The 24,368-nt window shown below is 44.0% G+C and overlaps 2 protein-coding genes across 3 annotated transcripts in view; one reads left to right on the plus strand and one right to left on the minus strand.

Annotated features, from left to right (window-relative positions):
• The window catches only part of MXI1 (MAX interactor 1, dimerization protein), a 58,170-nt gene extending 49,081 nt beyond the window's left edge, over positions 1-9,089 (plus strand). For both annotated transcript variants that reach the window (XM_030453672.1, XM_030453673.1), the window contains exons 4-6: positions 4,376-4,490; positions 5,729-5,900; positions 7,192-9,089. In XM_030453672.1, the coding sequence (XP_030309532.1) occupies positions 4,376-4,490; positions 5,729-5,900; positions 7,192-7,355 (451 nt within the window). In that variant the 3' untranslated portion in view covers positions 7,356-9,089. The remainder of the gene's footprint in view (positions 1-4,375; positions 4,491-5,728; positions 5,901-7,191) is intronic.
• A 5,752-nt stretch (positions 9,090-14,841) lies between these two features.
• Positions 14,842-23,998, minus strand: SMNDC1 (survival motor neuron domain containing 1). Its single transcript, XM_030453674.1, has 6 exons — positions 23,862-23,998; positions 23,058-23,177; positions 19,381-19,523; positions 18,255-18,416; positions 17,362-17,515; positions 14,842-16,615 (listed from the first exon to the last, which is right to left on the minus strand). The coding sequence occupies exons 2-6, from the start codon at positions 23,175-23,177 to the stop codon at positions 16,478-16,480; spliced, it is 717 nt and encodes a 238-aa protein (XP_030309534.1). The 5' UTR covers positions 23,862-23,998; the 3' UTR covers positions 14,842-16,477.
• Between the last annotated feature and the right edge of the window lie 370 nt (positions 23,999-24,368).

Genomic DNA, 24,368 nt, shown 5'->3' on the forward strand with positions numbered 1-24,368 from the left:
GGTGGAACAGGATAAAAGGTACCTTAGCTCTTTGGGACAAAGAGCTGTGTGTTAGGCTCTTGGTTGCGTTGCTCCTTTACCCACATGGGAATTTCAGAATCTTTCCCCTCATCAGGCCAACAAGCAGGAGGTGGGCACCAGGCTGATCTCCTGGGAAAGAGGAGAACCCCCTCCCTTCAAATCCTTCATTAATTCCTTCTTCAGCATATTCAGCACTTAGCAAGTCCTCAGAAAGCTGCTGTGACAGCCTGATTTTTTTACAAGGCCACTTAGGTAGGACAATGGGCTCCAGCTTCTCCCTTCTACCCGGCAGCAAGCATGCAAACACTTCGACTTCAGCTGAAACTGGAATTCTGTTTCTGACATCCTCTCTCTTCCCTGGGATCCAGGCAGCAAGAGGCAGCAGCCCTTTGCTCCAAGCCCGAGTTGTTTCTCTGTTACATAACAATATGGGCATTTAGAGTTGTTTTTCCAGATATTGGCAGATGCGTCAAATATTGGCATAATCCAGTGGTTTACACGGAGAGCCGTCTGGCTCTGGCTGCAGCCTGCACAATGCTGGTATTTTCCTTGAATACAAGAGCCTGCAGCACTGTCAAAGCCATGTTGCAACAGAGTCCAGGTAAACAAGGAGAAAAGACATTCAAGTTGTGGCCTGACCTGTGGGATTACAGCTGTCCAGGAACAGCTCCAGGAGTTGGTAAGGGAGATGAAGAGGTGTGCGAGTGCCTTCCCTCTGAAATGGTCCTTTAGCTGAGTTTGCTGTGATGCCTTGGAGCTCTGGGGTTTCATTTGGGGCTTTACTCAAGCCACCTAGCAGTGTGCCAGACCTGCCTGTGTGCTCTGGGGTTTAAAGAACCCATCATGATCCACTTGAGCTGTTGGAAGTTGAGAGAGGTCAGGGGCTGTGAGCAAGTTAGAATTTTAAAACAAAAAGGTGCAAGGTGTTGAGCACTGCAGAAGGGCGAGAGCTGGGGAAGGTGTTTGATTTGATCTCTGAAGGAAAGTACCAGGCTCCTGTGCCAGGACTGTTTGCAGGTTTGGTGGCTCCTGCACCACGTTCCTGAGCAGCTCCTGAGCAGCTTTGCCAGTGTCATCTCCAGCAGCAGGAGGGGACTGCTGGGACAGAAGGGCCTGGGCTCTTCTTGATCTCCACCAGCCTGAGCACCCAGGTTGGCATGATGCTGGATGCTGATGCAAAGCCCTGTGCATTTCCCTCCTTTAGGCTGTGGTTGGAGGTATAAATGTGCTGACTTTTGCAGTGATGTCAAGACCCAGTGTGGCTCAGCTCTGAGTGCAAAAGAAGGGGAAAATCCAACAGCAGCACAGAACTGATCGCTTTGGTCAATTGTCTTCCAAACCTGCCTCTGCTCAGACAGCTCCACCTGCCCCTGCAGGGTCTTCCTTTCCTGAGCCATACTATGTGCTGCCTTGAGCTTATGAGCTTGCAGTCATGCCCTGTGTCACAGGCAGGTGTCCCCTCCTGATGCCTCTGTACCCTCTGGTGTGCCAGCAGAGCCCATCACCCCTGCTGCAGGCCATGGCCCTTGTTGGGTGGCCAGCAGAAGTGTGGGTAGTAGTGGCTTCTCTGAAAACCTTCCACATGAGCCTGGACCAGTCTTCTGGGCTTTAAGAGCCCATGTGGAACGGGGGGAATGTCCCCTCTGGGACCAAACATGCTGAGGAAATAGCTTTCTGCCAGCTTTTCCAGTGTCCTTAGGAGAACAGACCCCCTACTTTGTCCTTTCCCTGCCCTGTCAGGAGCCTGCAGAGCACAGTAGCCTTCCAAGAGCATGGTAGCCTTCAATCCACCATGGTCCTGGAGAACAATGGGAAGGGTTTCAATGCCCAGAGTTTATTACATGGCTGGATCTTTACATACAGCTTTCAAGTGCTTAACATCTCATTGAGTCTGCACGTAACCTTGTTTCCGATGTGGCAGCTCAGTGCCATCCTTTATAAGCACTGTCTCAGCAATCCAGCCAGTGCTCCCTCCTGCCCAAAGCTGACAGCCAGTTCCAGGAATCACAGTTCCTGCTCCAGCACCTTCCCTGGTTCAGGGTAAAACCTCCAGTGCTGAGTCTCAGCCCAAAGTCCAAGGTGTAGATGTGTTGTCCATTTCTTCCTGCATCCAGAAGTGGACTGTGATGCGTTTGTTGTGCTGGTTAGGTGTTGATTCCCTAGACGTTTTGTTTCACAAATAATTCAGTTATCACCATGGGCTGGGAGCTGCCCACAGTCTGTGGTCCCTGCCTGCAGCAGTTTCTCTGGAGGAAGTCCCTTGTTGGGTGGAACTGGCCCTGCTCCTCAGCCCCTGATCTCTGCATACACCTTGAGCTCTGCTCCAGCTGGATTTTACCTCTGGCTGATCCTGCAGGTGAAGTGTGTGGCTGGTACTCACACTGGTGCTGTGAAGAAGCAGATGCTGCTCTGTGCTGCAGCTTGATGCCTGTACTCTGACAGGTCTGACTCCATGACTTGCCTCTCTGGCTGTATAGGAAAACTGTGGCATAGCCAAAAAATGGGTTCAAAACCCAGAGTGTCTTTATCAGATGCTCCTTCTCTTCCTTTCTCTAGCTGCTGCAAGTCGCTGTCCAGTCTCCCCTGGGATAACATGAACTACAACACCAGTGTGAAAAAGAAAAACTACAGTACTGTCCCTGTAGGTTGTCATGGGACATACTATACCTGTAGTGGTGCACGCAACTACTGTTGATCAAGTTCTACATAGAAAATGGGCTTGCAGCAGAAAAAATTCCCCCCGTGTAAGCCATATGGCTTTAATGTTGTAGAATGGCAGGGGTTGGAAGGGACCTAACCATTTCATGGTTCTGTGTCAGCAGGGTTTGCTCAAGAGCAAGCTGAGAAGTAAAAGATGAGCTAGATTGAGGTGATTATTATTTTTTCAGTTTGGCATTTTTGGATTATGATTTCCCATTCTCTACCCCTCAGTAGTTAACATCTAATGAAAAGCACGTTTCATTGAGGCCTTTGCTGGTCATATGCAGCCCTGTGGCTGTGCTTGAGACAGAATGATGGACCTTTTGTAAAGAGATTTATAATAGCAACAGTGAGGAGCTCACAGCTACAGCACTGCTGGTGAACACTGCCCTGTGCTGACAGTTCATCAGCAAAACCCCTGACCCTTCCACCCTTAATCATCCTTGCTTGTCACTGACATAATTGCCTGATTACAGACTCCTCTCCCCCACCCCTTTCAAACTGGGTGCAATAGTGAATTTGAAAAACAAATGAAAATGAAGTGTCCCTGCTCTTTTTTTTTTCTTTTTTTTTTTTCCCCCTTTTTTTTTCCTTCTCCTGCATTGAGATGGATCAGGCTATGATTCAGTTTCTTTGTGCATGAGGAGGGGCTGGGTTGGGCTTTCAGGACTCTTTTGCACCGGTGTTCATCGCATGTGAATGATGGAGCTGATGTCATTGTGTTATTGATTGGGATGACAAGTTTGGACATAAATCATTAATGTCTGGGAAAGAGAGAGGGAGGGGGAAAAGGCAACCCACACTTGATAGTTTTTGATAAATCTGCTGTTCATTCCTGCATTCATGATACAGAGGAGGAGACAGCAGGAACAATTTTCCTGTGCAGCGTGAGGTCGATGTGCTTTGCCACTGCTGCCTGAACCATTTTACACAGAATATATTTCCATATTCTGCAGAAAATGGCTCATATCATCAACAGTACTGTCCTGCTTGAGCCTGTCTTTGTAGATGTGAGCCAAGGTCAGAAGACTGCCCAGGGGAAGGTCTTGGGTTCTATTGTTCCCACAGACATTGCACCCCAGCAACTATTCAGACCTGGACCTAAGAAGGAGTAAGAGTGCAGTTCTTGAGAACTACCATCCTTTTAGCTCCTTTAACTACCAGCAGGGATTGTTTGGGTGTTTTGGGCTGACAATTTTTTCTCACTGATCTTAGATCAGTTCATAGCAAATGTTCCCAAGCCAGCAGGGCACAAGTGTCCAGGGGACAGCAGTCATTCAGGGATGCTTTCACAGAAGTGCTTCTCAGCAAAACAGACAGCAAATAGCTGAGACAGAGGGAACCTATGAGATACTTGTGCCATTTGCCTGGGTGCCTTGCCCCTGCACAAGGTTCATCCAGATGAGTCAGATTATCAGTTCAGACAGCAAGAAAATAAACAGTGTCTGTCAGAGGTTAGCAATAATGAAAGTATTGCTGAGCAGCTGATGTTTGCAGTGTAAATAGCTTAGTGACAGTCTGTCCTGGTACCTGAGGGGAACCTTGTCATGTGTGGAGAGAAACATGAAAACTGCCTTGCAGGAGGGAAGCAGAGACAGGAATGACATTGCCTTTCTGAATGCATAGCTCTGACCCTCCTCCTCTCCCCTTGCAGCCGAGCTCACCTGCGCCGCTGTCTGGAACGCTTAAAAGTTCTGATACCACTGGGACCAGACTGCACCAGGCACACTACACTTGGGCTGCTCAACAAAGCCAAAGCGCATATCAAGGTAAGAGCAGCTTTTCCCAGCTGCTTGCAGTCTGGGCTGTTGTGAAGGGCCGTGCAATCACTAGCTCCTATTGCCTAGAGGTAGCTCTGCTGAAGGAGACTAATGCCTTTTTTTTTTTAATTAATTAAAAAAAAAAAAAAAAAGAAAAAAGAAAAAAAGAAAAAGCAAACCTTGCCCCCTTTGTTAATCATTTATCACTGCTACAAGCCACATTGTTAAGAAGGGTCCATAATGAACTCCGTTAACTACAGAAATGATAGACTTGGAGAGCAGAGGTCTTGTTCTGTGTTGTGATGGTTCATTGACAGCTGCATCTCTTTAAAGAACAGCATAGCTACTGCTGAATGACTGCATTTTGATGGGAAATGCAGCTTTTTTTTTTCCTGATGTGCTAGTGAGTTTCCACTGCCGAAGCATTATCATGAACCACAAAAGTGTGAGACAGGATTGGCTTGCTGGGGTTTCACGTGTGGACCTGCCAGCTAGCCCAGCACTCCTCTAGATTCTAGATTTTGGCAAAGCAAAGCATGATGAGAAAATGCAGCATTGTCAGTATCTGGAGGAGGCTGAAAGACTTCGTTGCAAGTCAGGATAGTGGGAGGGAGGGTGGATGGTGGAGGAGAAAAAACACTGCCAAAGGGACAGCGTTAGCCTGGAATGACTCTTCCTTATGCAATGTGCTTAGATGTTGGAAACAAAGAACAGTACTCTGGTAGATTTCCCAGCTGTGATCAAAGAAATCTGTAGTAGGTTATGTAAATCACTTACTGAACAGAAAACTGCTTCTGAGAAATCCTACTAAACCATGCAGTAAGGAACACAAGAACTCCCAGGGCACGTTTTTACGGTACAGTGGATGATAACAAACCCTGCGCTGGTTTGGATAAGGGAATTGAGGCCACTTGGTGGACGGATTTGGTAATGCAAGTGGCTGAACCCCTGTGGAATGACCCACGAGCTGCTACAATTCAGTGTTACCCGTGGAGAGGTTTTGTCCTCAGAGACTATGTGCTCTTACACTAATGCTTATGATTTGTCAGGACGTGGAAAATAGGAAAGATGTGAGGAGACAGCATAGTTCATGAAGACTGCACGGCAGCTTGATTCAGGGCTCTTTTGCACCTTAAATCCTTCTGGGACCTGGGAAGGTCTAAGCAGAGCAGGTGGCTGGGCAGTGGAGGTGGGAGGGAGGGCATAAAAAAAGAAACTAATTACTGAGTCATATTTGATCATGTCAGAAACTTGAAGAGGCTGAGAGGAGAAGCCAGCACCAGCTTGAGAACCTGGAACGAGAACAAAGATTCCTAAAGAGAAGACTGGAACAGCTACAGGGTCCTCAGGAGATAGAGCGAATACGAATGGACAGCATTGGATCTACCATTTCCTCGGATCGCTCGGACTCAGAGCGAGGTGGGTATTGCTCAAGCAGCTCTGAATCCCCAGCACTTGGTGAAATAAGGGCATGAGATGTATCAATTTCTTGTCTCTCAGCTACCCCCTTCTTTGGTATTTTTAGGCCACTGATTTTGCTCACAGACGTGCATGTACACACGTACACACATGTGAACAGTTCAGTTCTAAGTCTGGAAGAAGTGTTACTGTCAACTGGAGCTGATTTCTGTGGCATTAAAAGTTGCTCTGAAAAGCTCTCTAAAATACCGAAACATTAGTAAGGAAAAAATAACGTGATCACAAGATGGTAGCTAAATACCTGATGGTAAAGTTGAGATCTCTGTTGTGCTCTTTGGTCTGCTGAATCTCTCAGCAATAGGAAGAGGATAATCTAAGCAGACATTAGTGGGACTAGAACACGTGTTGCAAAGCATCATCCAGCTTCTCATGCTGTATTTTGGCCATAGTAAACCAAGGTACCATGGTATAACCAAGCAAACAGAACCAAGGAAATTGCCTCTTAAACTTCTTGGGGTCAAGCTACGTACACGACTCTCTGTTTTTTTGTTCATCTTCTCAGTTAAAAATGGATAGAGATAATCTGAATGGCTAACTGAATTCATATAGTTTTTTCTTTTTAAATATCTCTGCTGTGGGGAGATATTTAGGCACGATAGATGGTTTGCTCTTTACTGACAGCTCCAAAGATGCTGTATATTTTGGGTGCAAGTCTGTACTTCAAAAAAAACAACCACCTTTTATGAGATTCCTAAATTGTATGGTAACCAAGATACCCAGTTAACTAGATCTCTGCTTTCTATGTCTTTCTTTAAAATAAGGATCTTTGACAGTAACCCAGATCCCCATAGTAATGTCCCATATAAGTGGTACAAACTTTTGGTAATGTAACATCAAGGAAATAGCATGTTTCAGGGGGGGAACTTTCTTCTCCATTTTCTCTGTTGCCCTGTGGTTTATCTATTTTTGTTTCTAGCATGGGGGTAGCAGAGCTCCAAAGAAAGAGGCAGCAGGACAAGTTCAGTGTGGGGGGTGGCCCATCTAGTGCTGATAGTGTGGCCTGCATGCTGGAGGAGTCAAACCCCTTTGCCAAGTCCCTCAGGAAAACTCCAAGCTGATGTCTTGTCTTTTTATAAATCATGTCTACAGCCTGTCTCATTCCAGGGAGAACACCAAACGTCTTCTTGCTTGGCGCACTGACTGGGGAAGGTCCCAGCAGCTTGCTGGCTGGAAAAGGGAACAGTTGGGTCTGTGGTGCTAACTTGTGTGTTTCTCTCATTTTCCATTTCAGAAGAGATTGAAGTGGACGTTGAAAGCACAGAGTTCTCCCATGGAGAAGTGGACAATATCAGCACAACCAGCATCAGTGACATTGATGATCACAGCAGCTTGCAGAGTATCGGGAGTGACGAGGGTTACTCCAGCGCCAGTGTCAAGCTCTCCTTTGCTTCCTAGAACCAAGTGAGACAGCAGTGCAGGGTGAATGATTTCACTGGGGTGATCAAACTGGGTTGTAGATGCCAGTATCCTCTTTCAGAAATGACACATTGACAGCTAGTCCTGGAGAGACCTGTATATAAAGCTTTTTGGGTAAAGGAAGTCTTCACAGAAACTCACCTGTTCATTTAGTCATGTTACCGATCCCAATTCCTGCTGGCAAAAAGTTAGAACAAACACAGTAGTCCTTCTGAATTCAGTGAAATCCATTTGTTTCTGTGGGACCTGGATCTAGACCCTAGAGATGAAACACTTTGTTTTGAATTTATTTGTTTGAAAGAGGATACTATAGACTCGTCCCTCTCTTTCTGTCACAAGATCTGAAAAATGTCAGAATTTCTTATATTGCATTCAAGTTGAACAACCTAGTTTAGGCCCTTCTGAAGGGCTTTTGTCGTCCTGAAAGGACCGTGTCCTACACTTTATTTATCACAATCCAATGTTGTATTAGGAAATCTAAAAAGGCTTACATAGCCTAGGAATAACAATGGCAGTAATGATTAACGTCTCATTCTGTGCTCAGAGGGAGAGGGGCGGCAAAGAGAGATGTTGAGGAGAGAACACCATTCAGCTCAGCTTTCTGTTGGACATCATTTAAAAAGCAAGTACCTCTGATGCCTGGCTAAAGCAAGAGGTACACACTTAGAATCTACCAGCACATCATGGGCTGTGTCATGCCTCAGGCTCTGACCCTGGCAGAAGATCTGCTGATAGATGTGTGCTCACACGCAGGCACACAGCCAGCTGAGGACAGAAAGAAACCAGCACACATGAGAGGTGATACATGCCGTACAGTTATGCCCAGATACTGAGCCACTATGACCTTTTTATTTGAAGAGATTTTTTGATAAACATTTGTAAATGTGTTGAGAGGGAAAACACCCCAAGTCTGATGCGTCTTTTTAGAGCTTGTCCATATGAAACCTTAGATGTCTTTTATATGAATTTATGCCATGAAAAGATCTCTGTTTTGATGAAGCACTTGACACAATGAAATGCAAAGATGCTTTTTGCCATGCACACAATGGATGAAGGCTGTGCTAGCTGAAAGAGGCCAGGTTTGGTGAGGGTTTCTTTGGTTTTCTTTTTAGAATCATTCCCTTTCCTGACTTTTGAAGTTCCAGTCCAGTAGTTAACCTAGTTAAGCTCAGCACCTCTCTCATGTTAATGTAACGTTTTGACTGCACGTCCTGTTCCCAAGGGCCTTGCCATCTTACCTGTGCAGGTGCTGTTAAGAGCTATCATAGCAAATGTTTTCTAATTTTCTTGGAGATGAGCATTCTAACCTGCACTTTGAGGGCTTTGCTTTTTTTATTTTTGTCTTTTTAATGGCCAGGATTATTTCGTTTTCCAAGTTTTAAAAACCTTAATAGAGTCCTCGCCTGTGGCATTGTTTGAAACTTTGTATATCCGTAAGTAATTTAACTACCCCTCATTACTAAGAAAAAAAAAAAAAGATGAAAAAATGCTTTATAAAATTCATAACTTATTGGTGATTTGAATGGGTTGTTAATTTCAGTCCGTTAGATTTTATTTTATTGTTTTAGGTAGGATTGGGCAAAAAGAGGTAAAATAAAATAAAAAATAAAGACAACCATATTTAGCAGTGCAGTGGAATTGTGTTTAAATGTTAGCATATGGTCCCCATTAAAGTAGCACTTTAATGCCATTAAACATTTCTGTATCTAAAATGAGTCTTGTTCTTCCATCTTGGTCATTCGAATCACCTTAGCTGACACTTGTTATTCTCATTCCCTCCAATCCTGCTATGAGAAGATGCTGAACAAGCCTGCTGTAGAGTTTTGCATCATGATGAGTTGCCCTTGCTTATAAGTACTCTGATCCTTCTCCCACTCTCCTCCAAAATGTGTCATTCCTTGAAAGGGGCACAACACGGGTGCTTGAGTAGAAAAATAATCTTTCTATGGCTGTAATGAATTATTTCAGTTTGTTTTGGGTTTTCTAAATTAATTTGCTTACTAAGTCTGGATCAGGTTGGTGGTGTTAAATCTGTTTTCACTTGTGTGTATGTAATCCAGTGACTCAGTACATCTGTTCTTCCTTCTGGAAAGCGGCCTGGTGGGAGCAGGAATCTACCACAGAGCAAACTGAGCTCTAGGTTAGCAAATGTGGGGGTTTTGAAAGAAGGAATGCTGCTTGGATTTATGTTTGGAGTCCTTATAACCTCTGTATGACACACGGTTTGGGACAGTCTTCTGACTGGTGAAGAGTGGGAAACTTTAGTTCATAGCAAGGCCTTGTTCCTTGTTTGTTTATTCATTATTATTCTCCTTGCAAGTGCTGACCACTGGCAGCCCTAGTACTGAGTTTTATTTATTACCCTTTTTCTGCAGCTGTCCCAGCACTTCTTCTTTCCCGTTTGTTTTAAGTGTCCACTTAGGAAAAAATACCACAGCTGAGAAGTACTGAAGCTCAAAGGGGTGAGAAATGGCTTTGCTCTCCTAGTTGTTATAAACCAGTGCCATGTCTGTGGCTGGAATAAATACCTCTGAAATGCTTCTATGCTCCAGGGCCAGTATGGTATCTCCTTTGTCCAGCATTGCGGACTGGAAGGGGTCTTGATGTCAAGTACAAATACAATGGAGAAAATGTAGCAGGAGCTGAGCTTCCATCACTAACCCCCTGCCTGAGTGCTCAGCTAGCAGTGGTCCAGCCAGGAAGAGGACCAGGAACAAGACAAAGTTAAGAACCTTCATAATAACTGCTCAAGAGATGGGGTTGGTTGCTCTGGTGCCGGGGGATCCTTGTGGCAGGTCTGAGCAGATTTCAGCTAGAGTTTGGATATTTGTTTTGTGATGGAAAGATTTCTCTGGCCTTTCAACGTTGTCCTGCATGGTGTTATTCCTGCTTTGTGAACTCTGGCCTTTTTGGTGTGTGTGCCCCTCACATGGTCTGTCAGCACCCCTCCTGCCTCCCATTGTTGGGTGCTCTGTTATGCCAAAACAGTTTGACTGATTTGCTCAGTTAAATTTCTGGAAGTTACTTCTAGATTATTTTAAAGACAAATCTTCCACAGAAAAGTGCCCACCAAAGGTTACTGTCTTTTGTCCAAACATTGTCCTTAAAAAAAATTTTAAGAAATTAAAAAAAAACCCCAAAACAAAACAAACAAACAAAAAACCCAAACACCAAAAAACCTCCAAAAAGCCAAACAAACGCAAAAAAGCAGCCAACTAATTTTCATTCACCCCAAGAGATAAAGACACTGAAGAGATGTTGTTGTTTGGATTCCCAGCTCTGGTAATGCACAACTGTGTGGGATTTGTGTTGTTCTGAGGTCTTGTTTTATTCCTCTGCAAGCCAGGAGTAGAGAGAAACACTTCACTTCCAGTCTTTCCCTCTGCAGCCCTAGGTTTCTGCCCACCACATGAATTACTTTTATCCAGAATAACATTATTCTTGTCACACAGTATTTTGGGTGTGGGCTCACATTTTCCTTTTGTCTTTGCAAAATTGTGTGAAGGATTTTTTTTATATCTTGCTTTATGGACGGCGTTGTCTTTCAGCTTTATTTCTGTAAAGCAACAGAAGTCCTAAATCTACTCTCTGCTTAATTTTACAAGAATATGGTGCCTTTTCCTCTAAAACCAGAATTGCTTGTGGTTTCCTTAAGCAATGTGGCCACACAGTGGACACCCCTGCATGCATAGGCACAGCTCCCTTTGTAACCTCGTGCTATGAACTCTTCCCTCTGTCAATTAGATCCCTGTTGGGACTTCTTCCTACAGACAAACTCATTTAAATGGCCATGCAGCGTTTTCTTTCTCTTGACACAAGTGTATTGCAGGATGTCATCTCACATCTGCAGACAAGGTGGAGATGACTATCTGGCTGCATTTGTCACTGTTATCCTGTGGCAAGTTGTCTCTTGAAGGTCATTTTCATGTCTGTTCCATTAGAGGCACATCAGTGATGAATCGAATCCCTCTGCGTCAAGAAATGTGCAGGTCAACAGAAATGTGGTTAACCATACAGCCCTATCATTTGCCAGGTTTTGTGGTTGTGTTTTTCCTGTTTGTTTGCTGCCGCCTGAGCTCCAGCCTCCTGCTTTTCTGCTCTTTATTCCCTTTTACTTGCTGCTTCCCTGCTCCTGTGTTGATCTCTTGAAATGGAGAAAACATTTGGCTTCAGTGGAAGTGGGATCAGTCACGTGGACTAAATGGAGATAGCCCTTTTTACACACACACCCACACACACACACACACACACACACACACACACACCAGGATCCTGAACTTTTGTTGTTGTCTACATTCTGGCACTGGCCATGCTTCACTGGAAAGAGAAACTGTGGTAACTGCCTGGGAGGTAATGGTACAACCTTGTTGTGTGGTTAGGGAGCGGTAATCTTACTAATGAAAAAGAAGTCCATAGACAAGAGAATGAAGTAGATGTCTTCTCCTGGGGCTTTGTCCTGTGGGCAAATTGTCTCATGAGTGAGATCTGTGATCTTATAGTGACAGAAACCTCTCTGCACTGGTGGTGGTTTCTGAATTGTCCTGTGGGACCCTCAGGGAAGACGAGTACATCTTCCTTCCTCTCTGTTCACCAGTCTGCACCGAATATCTACAAAGTACTGGTGTACTGTCAAATTTGCTTGAAATTGAGTGATATTTGGAAGGGCAAACATGGGAAAGGAGAGTGGTTGTCTGCATACATAATGTTTTCTTTTGAAAGACCTGATACTGAAAGGCAGGTTGTTTAATGGGGGATAATGCATCAGCACTGACCCCTGCTTCTCTGCTGATTTCCTCCTGAAAAGTGGAATGAACTTTTAATTTTAGGCAGAAGCAGAAACAAGGAATCTATGGGTGTTGATACTAGCTGGGGTACTAAATAGGTAGCATTTAGGGTTTCGGTTTGGGGTGCTGCTGTGTTTGACTAAAACTGAAGTGTTGTCACACAAGGAGGGCTGCTCACGTTGAGCATCCCTTCAAAACCATCAGGGATAAAGAATCACTCAGCAGCCTCTGGGAGAGGTGGGTGAGTCCTGTGAGGTGGCAATGTGTATGGGGCAATGACTGAGCCACGCTGCCCCACTGGCCTGGCTGGTAGAGGCCAAAGATGTGAGAGGGCATTTTCTTCCAGAAAGATCTTCAATGCTAACCATGCTGTGAGGCTATGGGTATTATTTTTATTTATTTTAACAGTGCTGGAAGAAAATCAGCCCCCTGGTTTGTGTTACCCACACAAGACCCAGAGCAAGCTGGTGGGGTGGGCCTGGTGTATTTGCCCTTTGGCAAGTTACTCAGCATCTTGACTTGTAGCCTGCTCTGCTACAGTCCTGCTCTGAAACTTCACTTTAATACTGTGTATGGTCAGGGGAGACAAACAGCTGCAGAGGACTGACTTGGGTCTTCAGTGGGTCACGGGAAGGCAGCCATCTTCTTCATGTTCCTGGGGAGGGCCCTGGCCAGTGCTTTAAAGTTATAGAAGGTATTCATGTACTGGAAACATTATGTGGCTCTGAGCATTGGCGGTAACACAAGTCTTGCCTCAGGGGATGCTCCTAGGTTGGGGTTTTCTGCAATAAGGTCCTCTGGGATGTTTCACCATATAGATCTGACTGTGCAGTATGGATGGTGCTGGAGGGTGCTGGCATTTCTTGTTGCTTTCCAGAAATGGCTCTAGCACACCTCCTCCCTGGGGTGATGGTTACAGGGGTGGTTTGTGAGAAGATGGATTTACCATTCATCTGTTCCCTCCCCCATGATGCCCACCAAAAGAAACTCTATCAGCCAGGAGGCTGCTCCATGCATGTGCAGCTTTGGGCCATGTTCATCCCTTCTACAGAACTGGAGCAGGGTTGTGTTTCAGCAAGGATTAATTCTGATCTGAGGGACATTGCAGCAAAGCAGGCTAAAGTATTGAGCATTAGGGTGGTTGATGGTAGTTAACATTGTGGTTGGTACCCAGAATGTACCCAGACCTAGTCCATAACTTGATGTGGGCTACCAGTGCTCCTGTCAGTGCCGAGTTGAGCTAAGGGTAGGAATTTATTTCTATTTAAGCCCTTCTCAAAAGGACTTGTCTCAAAACAGTTGTTTTGGATCTCCTGGAAAGCTTGATTGGGGAAAAGCTCTTTCCTCTCCTGGACTGGTGGACAACTGTACAAAATAGTACTCCTTGCCCCAGGGAATGTTCAGCAGCTCTCAGCATCACTTGTGTTCCTGACAGAGACCTTTTCTTTGGGAAATAACATCACCTGTCAGTCTAGTTAAGAGCAAGACATGTTCTGTCAGCATCCATCGTGCACTTCTGTACAGACCACAGCCTCATTGCAAGGTGAGTGCAGCATAGAAGGGTAATTGCTTTACAAATTGCATCACAGCAAAATGTGTTTCTGCACAGCCTTCAGCTCCACGCCAGTTTTGACATGTCTTAGGCTGTTTAATCCAGGCATACTTTAACAGATCACTAGCTCAGGTGTACAGTCTGGATGTTTACCACAGATGCAAGCATCCCTCCTTATTTTGCAATCCAAGTGACATGAGTGCAGCTGAAGATTGGACAAACTGCGATGCAAAGAGCAGCCTCAGTAAGGTGGTAAAACTTCTCTGGGGCCTCGCCCAAGGACATTATCTCTTATTTCAGGCTTAGTGAAACAAATGTTGCAAGACACAGAAGTGGTGTTTGCTTCAGGAAAATCCTGCCACAGCTCTGATTCAGGTGAGTGAAGTATCCTCCTCAGTAGAATAAAATGAAGCAGCCCATGAGACCAACTCGTTTAAAGGGGGTGAGGCTGCCCTTACCCTGAGGGAGGCTCTCACACCCTTTTTGTTCCAGTGCCTCACTTGTACCTAATTTTCTCTTTGGACTGGTGAACAAATAGCCCCGTGAGCAGCCACTTACTATACTGATGACATCCAGAGATGAGGACACACAGTGCATGTCAGGTATGGATGTCTGAAATTTTTTTTTTCAAAAAGAATCCAAACCAACTAATAACCAGGTAAAGTTAAAGCTCACAAGGCTTCCTGGAAACTCCAGTTCTGCCTGTTCTATTATGTTTCAGTTCTAACTTAAAGGTGCCAGTTGTGGATAGCAAAAGGGACACAGTGCACTGTCTCACAGACATGTGACAGACAAGTGACTCTCCACAACAGCTGGCTGGCAGTGTTGCAGGGGGACTTGTCTTCCTAAGGTGCAGGCTGACTTGTCTCCCTAAGGTACAGGCTCTAGTACAAACCCCCTTTCCAAAAAGCAGTTGGGAGAGATTATTTACCTTTTAAGAGCTTTTCTATGCAAAAAAACCCAACCCCTGCTACCAGTGAAAATGGGGAATTAGGCAATGTCTCCTTCACATTGTAGCAACTTGATTACTTCTGAGTACTAAAGTCTGCCCAGCAGATTCTACACTTGCCCTTTCCCCTGAGTGTTTGCTGTCCCCCCCACCATGTATACTTTTACTTTGTCACATGTATCCAGCAGATTTTAAACACTTTATTTAATAAAAGTTAAACATACAAAACTGAAATTAACACACTTTGTATTCATAAAAATCACTTTCTCCCATTATAGGGAGAACCTTTTTCTATGTATGGATTCTAAACTACCAGTTGTAGAGTTTAGCTTGAGTTGTGACTCAGGTAACTGATGGACATTTCCACCAATCAGTGCATCAACAATTGCTGACGTGACCTGATCTAGTTAACAAATTACAAAATGAGCTACATTAACATAATATACAGGGAAATAATGGTCAGGGTTAATGGACAAGAAACACCCTTTAATTATTTAATGGGGGAAATACCTGATGTACTCTTGTCCATTAACTCAGCCCTAGATTTTACAAAAATAATATCTACATTGTATACAGGGCTACCCATTAACGTCTTTAAACACATTACAGGTTCAGAGATGGCACCACTACCGTGAGAGATAAGTAACAGAGGAAAGCAAATCACATAGAAAATACAAGAAACCAAGAGCTTTTACACACAGTTTCCTGAAAAAAAACTGAAAGGGTTCACAGCAGCACTGTGATACAGCTGAAGTTAAAGTGAACACCAGGGCCAGTCAACTACTGCTGGACAGAAACTTCAGACCAACATTTACTCACTCAGAGCTCAGTGGGACTGAGGCATTTGTACCCACTGTGCTGTAGTTCTACTTGGCTGGATGGAGGAGGCCCCAAAAGCCACTGCTGTGTACTCCAGGTCTGTGACCCTGCTATCAAACATGAAAGACCTACAAGAGAGGAGATGATGGCTCCTTTCCAAAGCACAACCACCTATGTTCTCCAACTCTGGTCCTTGTGGAGGGGTGGATATTTTTAAGAACAGTTCTCTACTTTGAAACTGGAGCGTTGTCCTATGGATATCTGGTTACATTTCTATAACCTTTCAATAACTTCCTATTGAAATTTGATGAGTATTTAAAAAAAAACCAACAAACTATCTCCTGTGCTTAACTTATAGCACAGGAAATTCAGACTGAAATTAAAGTCAGATTTATTGTTTTTAGCACACGAAATCATCATTAGTAATAAAGATCCTTTTGGCTCTGTTCTGCCCTCATTTACAGCTGTACAAATTGATCTTCAGTAAATTTGTAAGGGAGTAATTTGGAACTTCCTTAGCTATTCCATGTGACATATAAGCTATGATGGAGCCCAGCTCTCTCTCCTGCTAAGCTTGTTGCTGAGGCAGCAGACAGCACCGTGACTACAGAAACAAGGGAGGCTGCTAAGGTGCCATTTTCATACCACCACTTTTCTTATGGAAAAAAACTCAAACTTCTCTACTAGTATGAACTGAAGATTCCAGAGATCAAAGCTGCAGACAACTTACTGCTTTCAGAGTCATGGGTAACAACTGTTCATGAAAGCATTTACCTGCAGGATGTATTTTAATGCAACTTACAAAATGTTTTAATGATGATCGAGGGCATTGAATCAACAGCTGGAGATTTAAGGCTCTTATCAGCTGAAGCCAAAGTGATGGTGACAAAATGGACTACTCACTATGTGCCAACAAATAATTTACTTTTAGAAAAATATAATGATAAAAAGATAAGTGTAAAGCCCTGCAGAGATGAAGTTCCACCTTTTTCCCCTGTTACTGAGGCATCAAATGCCTGACATTATATTTAGAGGTATCTTGATACTGTGTCATAGGTTTGTCTGCAATTCCACAAGTTCCAACTCCAACCTTGCCAGTTACACTCTCAGGGGAAGCGAAAATACTCCTCTTGACCTGCAAATGAAACAGAAAACACTCTTTCTGAACAATTATTAACTGGCTCTTAAAAGCAACAATCAATCATTACCATCTGAAGTGTTCCAATAGTCTCAAATTTACTCTTTGGACAGGCACACTTTCTGTAGGCTAGCTCATCATTGATGCATTATCAGCAAGTGAGACAACAGAGCTGGGACCTTCCTGGCACCTCAGACCAGGGTGTAATTGTGGTTCTTGTTCCCTGATTAAAATTCCCCTTCCTCACAAGATAATCTCTAATTAACTATTCATGAAATTTTATCACAATGTCCAGCAGCTCTTGGTCAAGTCATTATGAAAGTGAACTAAGGCCTTGCCTTAGTTCATGAACTAAATGTCCTTGCTATCTTTTCTGTGCCATGCTTACTATTCCAGGGCAGTTCTTAGCACTATGTCTGCCAGGCTATAAACACAGCAAGAAGCCAGGCCTGGAGGTTTAGAGAGGCCCCCAGGTTCTAAGCTGCAATGAAGACAGCTTGGCAACAGAAAGTGAGCCCAGCTCACCAACCTCAGTGCAAGCTCAGCCTCTTAAGAATGTTCCTCCAAAACCATCCTGTACAAAGTCAGGCATTTTAAGTCTACAAAATTTCAAGCCACACTTCAGAATCCCAAAGATGAACCCCCTTTAAGTCCCTTTAAAAGCAGCTTTCTCCTCACTCCCAGAATACTGGACAGACTTCTGTGCCCCATGGTTATTCACATACTGACAAAACCAAACAAACCTGGCCTTTTTTGTTTTTAGAATAGGCTCTGTTGTTAAACTGTTGCCACTTGACTTTCTGGTCCTCCCGTTCCTGTTCAAGTTCTTTGATTCTCTGAGCTTTTTTCAAAGCTTTCTTCTTTTTATACTCTCGTTGCTGGGCTATCATCTCTTTTCTACAAAAAAAGACATTTTATGTTTGTGCCTTTTCTTCTAAGAAACTGCAATCCCTTTAACATGAACAAGTTTTCCATAAGTAAATGATAAAAAAAACCCCAAAGCTTGTAAATATTCTCCACTTCTAGAAAAACAAAAAACCCAAGTTTTTCCATGCATCTCTTAGTTATATATTTGGGCAAAAGAACAACATCCACCACCAGCACCTGATTAAGACCACACCAAGCTCAGCAACCCATGAAATTGTGTGAAATTCATTTCTGAAACTGAAAACAAACCTATCAACACTTTTACGCTTCAGAAACATCTACGGTTTGAAAATTTTCAATAGCCCATTCAAGTGAAAAGCCTGAAGTGAAGTCCTCAGAATGGTGAGTACACTCTGTGATGAGCCAGACTCTGGATCTGAGCAGAGCCTGCATTAGATCTGGGCTGAAACAATAGGCTCTTGGCTGTCAGTGAAAAAGTACTAATTTTTTTTGTAATTTACTACTTGATATCTTGAGCTAGCATAATCAGAATAAAACAAAGTCTATGTTATCTTGCCAGGATACATAACAAACATGACACCAGCCACAAGAATCTACCAAACAATTTATGTTAGACTGATCTAAGATCCTTTTTCAAGAAGTACGCGAGAGAGACGTAAAATTTTGAAGGAGAAAGATTTTATTTCGTTAACCAAATTTTAAATCTGGGGACATGCATCTTTCAGGCCTGGGCCTCTGTATCACTTACTTGGACATGGGTTTGTTGCCACTGTCCTCTTTTGCTTTCCTTCCCTCTTCCACAGGCTTGAGGTTGAAGAGAGGCGTCACTTCGGCGTTGCCGTACCCCGCAAAGGTGACCGCAGCGGTTCCGTTCTCCTCGTCTATCTCTTCAATCTCAGCTTCATAACACCTGTAAAGATATCATGGCTGTAAGCATGTGAGTAAAGCTTTAATACTCAGCCCTTCAACACCTACACTGTCAGCCAGCTAATGGCATTAAGTAAAAAAAATTTGCAAAAATCAGCTTTCATTTTCAGGGACAACACAGAAATCAAACCGAGATATTGTTTCCCTGAGGTCAATAGGACACAAGTACAAAGAGTGGAATTGCTTCCATTTCACCTTCAGCATCAAGAAGCAATGTCCTCACAGTTATCATCACTAATTAATGCTGGGGCCAGTCTAGTAAGATACCCTGACTTGGTTCTAGTTCTGGCAGCCCCTGGGATTAAGAAAAAAAAAAAAAGACCCAATAAAATACTGGTCACAGAACACAGCTTTCAGGGAATTCACTCCTGAGTTTTGGAAAACCGAAGCCAGAATACATTGCTTGGGCTTCCAGATTTTCATGGGCTAATGTAATGGAGACTAAATCCAAAAGGTTGATTAATTCTATAGTTATATTACACAGCTCGGTATTTCATAGCCAAAAACCAGCATTTCCAATTAAAAATTAACCCTATCCAGTGGCACATACTGAGATACAGCAAGGATTTCTTTATAGCAAATAATTACATATATATTAATGCAATAACAAACTGTTAATTATATACATCCTGAAACATTTACAAAATGCTCCTCTGACACAGATCAGTTCATGAAAGTTTGCCATTTATTACATTAGCAAATGGTAAATTACCAAACCTACCATTCTTCTACAAGGTTAGCGACAAACAGGGCACTTCTAAAAAATGACACCATACCTCCGCTTTTTATTTAAAACACTGACCTTTATTAAAGATAGTACAAGAATACCTAATAGCATGATTATTTCCTAATTTCTTCTTGCTTTTTAGTCACCCTAGAGTTCAAACTGAATAAAAGTCTCTTACCATTGAACTATTTCATGTAACAGAGAAGTTTTCTACACTTACTGTCCATCCTCACTCCATATTGCCATACACCTATCCCCAACCTTCCAGGAGTGACTGGGCAGAGCAGAAGCAGAACTGTCAGAACTTGCAAGAGTTTCCGAAGGTTGTGTTGAAAGGAGATCTTTGGTTAATTCTATGACTTCCTATAAAAGACAAAAAACCCAGAGAAGGTAATTTTTCAAACTCTTACCATTTACATTTTTAACTCAAACTTACTGATTTGGCTTTTTTGAAGTTACTGCAATAAATTCATAGATGATGTAAAGTGAGCTAATTTTGGTTTATTTTCTAACCACTTAACTAACCAACATAGCTAAGAAGCCAAGAAAAAAAATCAGTGTTGTGACTCTGCACATGGCAGCATGGGATAACAAAAAAAAAATAACAATCACCTGGCAGAGTACTCGGCAGGAAAGTGCTCTAGAGACAAAATATGAAAGGACACAACACTACTATTCTCTCTCTAGCTGGCAGTTTCTCCCATTCCTTCCCATTTGGGGACTGGCTGGCTGTATCAGACATAGAAATGTCTAAAACACAAAACTACAAGTATAATTGCAGCATTTCTAGGTGATGAAACATTTTGCAGTTCTCTCAAAAAGAAGTGGATTGGCTGAAGTGTCCAGAGCCAGGATGGAAAAGTCCCTTCCAGGACTGCCACTCTGTAAAGCACTCTCATTTATAGAAAGCACTCAGGTGCATGCTGAAAAAAATTTCTTAAGTCCTTCTGATGCAAGTGTTTGTTTTTCTATGAATTACCTGACCTTAAGATTTCAGGTCAGGCATTCCCTTGCTAATCCAACAGGACAAATAAAAAAAATTACAGCTGCTTTAAACAGTATTCATGCACAGAGAGGAGCATGCAGAATCCCTTTGACAACCTCCTGCCAGTGTTAAATTCTTGTTCTGCAGAGTCAAAACTACTGCTTTTCACTGCTACTGTTAAAAAGGAGCCAACACCTAAAAGGCCATTCAAGCTTTCTGTATAAGGCAAAGCAACTCTGCACTCCTTAAAGAAGAGAATTCATCAGTTCTTTAAGTATCTCAGCATGAGAGATGGTCATTCTCCTAACTGACAGTAAATACTTAAATTAGGGGAGCATTACAGATAAATAATGTTCAGCTGAAGCTCGGTAGAGCCTGAACCCTCCTCACAGTTTCCCATCCCAGTTCAGCTATGGGTGTGCAAAGAAAGGAGAGGTAAAGCAGCTGTTTCCATTCCTCAAGATCCTAAAGGATAAGCAGTTCTGAACAAGAAGTTAATACAGCATAAACATAGATGCATTTTTATATGATAAACTACACAACTGCAGTGAATGGATGAACACTTTTGCAACTGTGTCTGAATTGGCAACACCTTCCTAACAGAAGTTCTGCTCTTTGTTTTAGAGGAGCTGCTAGTTGCTAAGTGCAGCAGTAAACACAGTCAGTGCACAGGGCACATGTAAATGGAGAAATATGCCTACAGTTACTTCTGCTGCTTTGGTCTCCATTGCCCATAATACTACAGCTGAACCACAACAGATTTTGATTACCAAGCTACCTAACAGACACAGCTCTGCAGAACATAGAGCACTAGCCTGATTTCCCCTCCTAGATACAGAATCCCAAGCTATTCCTCAGCACACAGATGTATTCTGCAAATCCAAAATATACCATAGTTTGAAATCAGTAAAGTGATTGTTTCAGCTACCCAGACATGAAACTGTTGCTTTACTCTTGCCACAATCAGGCTTATTGTAGAACTCCCATGAGAACAGTTTCAGACAAGTCTGCCAAGGATTTCTGAATTTGATAAATTCACTTAAACACCAGGGTACAAATAGCAAAATTCTGGTAAAAACCTTCACCTGATACCCACCTATCATAATGTTAAGCACACAAGATAGAAGCATTAATTTTATCACAACCCATGAGATAGTTCTAAAGCAGCCTTTAAGGGAGCAGCTCATTCAAAGCAAATTTCTGAGCATGAGACAGATCAGGACAGCAGCTCAGTACAGCCAGATGGGTTGAACAATATGGCTTCTGGCCACATTCCTGTGACATGAAGGTGTGACCCACAAAGAACATGAGGTTGCCAAGATTTTTCCTGACCAACTGGTCTTTACAAAGCCAGAGAGAGATCTGAGCTCCAGAAGGCAACATCCACAGATACCATCTCCAATTACAGAAGATGACAGCTGCCATCAACTCTACTTGATACCAAAGGTAAGTCTGGTCCTTGGGTGCACAGACACTGTCTTGAAGAGTTTCAGCAAAGCAAAAGGTGAAAAGCAAAGGATTTATCAAAAAACTACTTTAATATTTCTTTTCACTTTGTTACTCAGGAATAAGACAAGTAAAGGAAATGCAGTAATGCATTCCTACTTAAGATAGAAAAAAAAATGCTTCAGTTACACTACATGATAACAACCTTTTTGAAGTAATTTGAAAGCTATTGTACATGGTAACAATCTGCCTGCACTAATTTGAAAGGTGGCACTTTGAAGCACTGAACCTGTATTTACAATTGTCAGCTTGGCATATATTAAGTCTGCAAAACATTGTCATTTTCAAGGTGGAACATATGGATAGCAAACCTTTTGGGGACGAAAGTGTAAAGATCTTCCCCATTCTGTGCAGAAAGCTTTTATAAAAAAGTCTGCAAGTTGTCCTTTCACATCAGTGATCTCTGCATATCAAAGCCGAGGTCGTGTTGGTATCGGAAATATCATCCCATATGGGTTTTGCTGTGCATTTTAAAAATATAAAAATATACACGTGCTTTTAACAGTGTACAACAAAGGACATTAAGATGATCTATGAAGTGCCCTGTGGACACAAAACCTTTGTAATTGAAAAGGATTTATAAAGACCACTGGTCAGAGGCACTGCCTGTATTTTGGTTGCAGCACCATTCCCCTTTTATTGCTGTGATTTCCATACAGGACAGCAGTTACTGAATCCTATACTGAGTAATTTTATATTTTTTAGATCTGGCAGATAGAGCAATCCACAACAGAAATGAAGCAGTACCTTGCACTCTCATGACAAATTTGAACAGTACACCTGGGCTTTTTTTTTTTTTTTTTAATATGCCAATGTGTCTTTATATGCAGAAGAATCTTAAAGACCACTATCAACTTAAAACCAGGCTGGTGGTCCCTGAACAATACCCTAAGGGCCAGAAATGGGTTTTAGCTCTCAAGAACTTGGTATGCTCCCTAACATCTAAAAACCTGCAGGTGGCAAATGAAGTTCATAATTCTTTTTCTTTCCCATAGAAAAACCCTAACACAGGCTATAGATGCACAAGGAGTGCTGAACTCTCACTCTATAAAGCTTTTATCACAGCAAATGCATGAACAGATTATAGACCAAATGATTTGACCAATCAAAAATAAGCAGCTTTGGGAAAAAAAAAAAAAAAGTAAAGACAGCGTTGGCATATCTTTTATTACTCTCTAAAATTTTTAGTAAAGAGTTTGGTATATAAATCATGAAAACTTTTTCACTACCTTAGAAGACAGGTTTAAAACAGGGGACACTGGATCTTTTCAAATCAACTCTACAATGTGAAAACAATGTAAAAACCTACCTAGTATGTATTTTTGTTGCAACACAAATGTTTAGGGAAAATTAAACCCTTGCTCAAAACCCCAAAGTTTCAGGTACTCAGACTCTCAAGTTCTCACCTGTAAATCTTTCTTCAGTTTGAGGAGATCTTCATTTTCTGCATTTCCAGACAAGGCAGCCTCAACTTGCTGAAGCTGAGCTTTGTAACTCGCTAACTGCTTAGCCAGATCTTCCGACATCTGCAAGAAACACATCCCACACACATCAGAAGAACCGGTCTGCTGGTTTTTAATCACGTCCAGCGATGCGAGTGAAACTGTTAAGCAACACGCAAAGCTATTACTAAATTATTAAAAACCCAACTCGCCAAGCGTCAGTGACACACTGGTCTGGCTACAGACAGCGGTTCCACTCAGCCTGTGTACACTCCAGCTCCTCCCGAGCAATTCCTAACCAAGAAAGCAGAGGCGCGGGTGTGTGCGCGCAGGAAGAACGCGTAACCTCAAGCACGGAAGCAGCGGGGCCTTTACAGAGCCTCGAAATTTCCCGCATCTTTAGATAAACACCCCTGCACTACAGTTTCCCCCCGCCCCGGCACCAACCACAGCCCGCACCTCCACCGGCGGTGCCCTGCGCGGCTCCCGGCACCGGCCCTCACGGCAACCAACCGCTCGGCACCGGCGAGCCCGGCCCAGGGCCACCCGCTCCTTGCTGGACCGAGGCGGAGGCCTGGGAACGCGGCGGAAGGGCGAGGAAGCGGGGCCGGGCCGCAGAGGAAGGCCCCGCTCCGGCGGGCAGGCCCAGGCCTAACCCGCGGCCTAGGCCCCGGCTCTCTCTCCCTCCCTCCCTCCCTTCCTCCCAGCGGGAAGGACGAGGCCGCCGGGCGGCTGGGCGGGAAGCGGGGAGCAGCCGCCGGTTCTTACCTTAGTGGGGATGCGAGGCCCGGGCCGGGGCGAGGGGGACGAGGCGGGGGAGGGGGAAGGGGGAGCGGCTCCAGTTCGGGTCCCGTCGGTCCGCAGCCGCTTCCGTCTCCTTCGCCGGGGGCAGAGGGGAGGGGGGGGGGGGGGGGGAAGGAGGGGGGGGAAAGGGGCGGGGCAAAGGCCCAGCGCGCGCCAGCGCTCGCGAGAGCGCCCCGCCGGTCATGTGCCGCCAGGCAGCCGCCTAACGCGGCCTGAGGGTCACGTGGTGGGGAGGGACTCCAAATCGGGGGCGCGAGGGGACGGGGGCGCGTGCGCCCGGGGAAGGGAGCGGAGGGGGGGGAGGGGGGAGGGGTTGGGATGGGTTAGGATGGGTTGGGTTGGGTTGGGTAAGGTTAGGTTAGGTTAGGTGGGGTTGGGTTAGGTTAGGTGGGGTTAGGTTGGGTTAGGTTGGGTTGGGTTAGGTTAGGTTGGGTTGGGTTTGGTTGGGTTAGGTTAGGTGGGGTTGGGTTA

The sequence above is a fragment of the Calypte anna genome, chromosome 6 (assembly GCF_003957555.1).
Source record: "Calypte anna isolate BGI_N300 chromosome 6, bCalAnn1_v1.p, whole genome shotgun sequence".
In the NCBI taxonomy this organism is placed as follows: domain Eukaryota; kingdom Metazoa; phylum Chordata; class Aves; order Apodiformes; family Trochilidae; genus Calypte; species Calypte anna.

Coding starts and splice junctions, on each gene's coding strand:
- SMNDC1 (XM_030453674.1), bottom strand. CDS start 23,177: ATGTCGGAAGATCTGGCTAAGCAGTTAGCGAGTTACAAAGCTCAGCTT. Junction 18,417..19,380: donor ATATGGAGTGAGGATGGACA/GTAAGTGTAGAA, acceptor ATATCTTTACAG/GTGTTATGAAGCTGAGATTG. Junction 17,516..18,254: donor GGCAACAAACCCATGTCCAA/GTAAGTGATACA, acceptor CTTTTTTTGTAG/AAAAGAGATGATAGCCCAGC.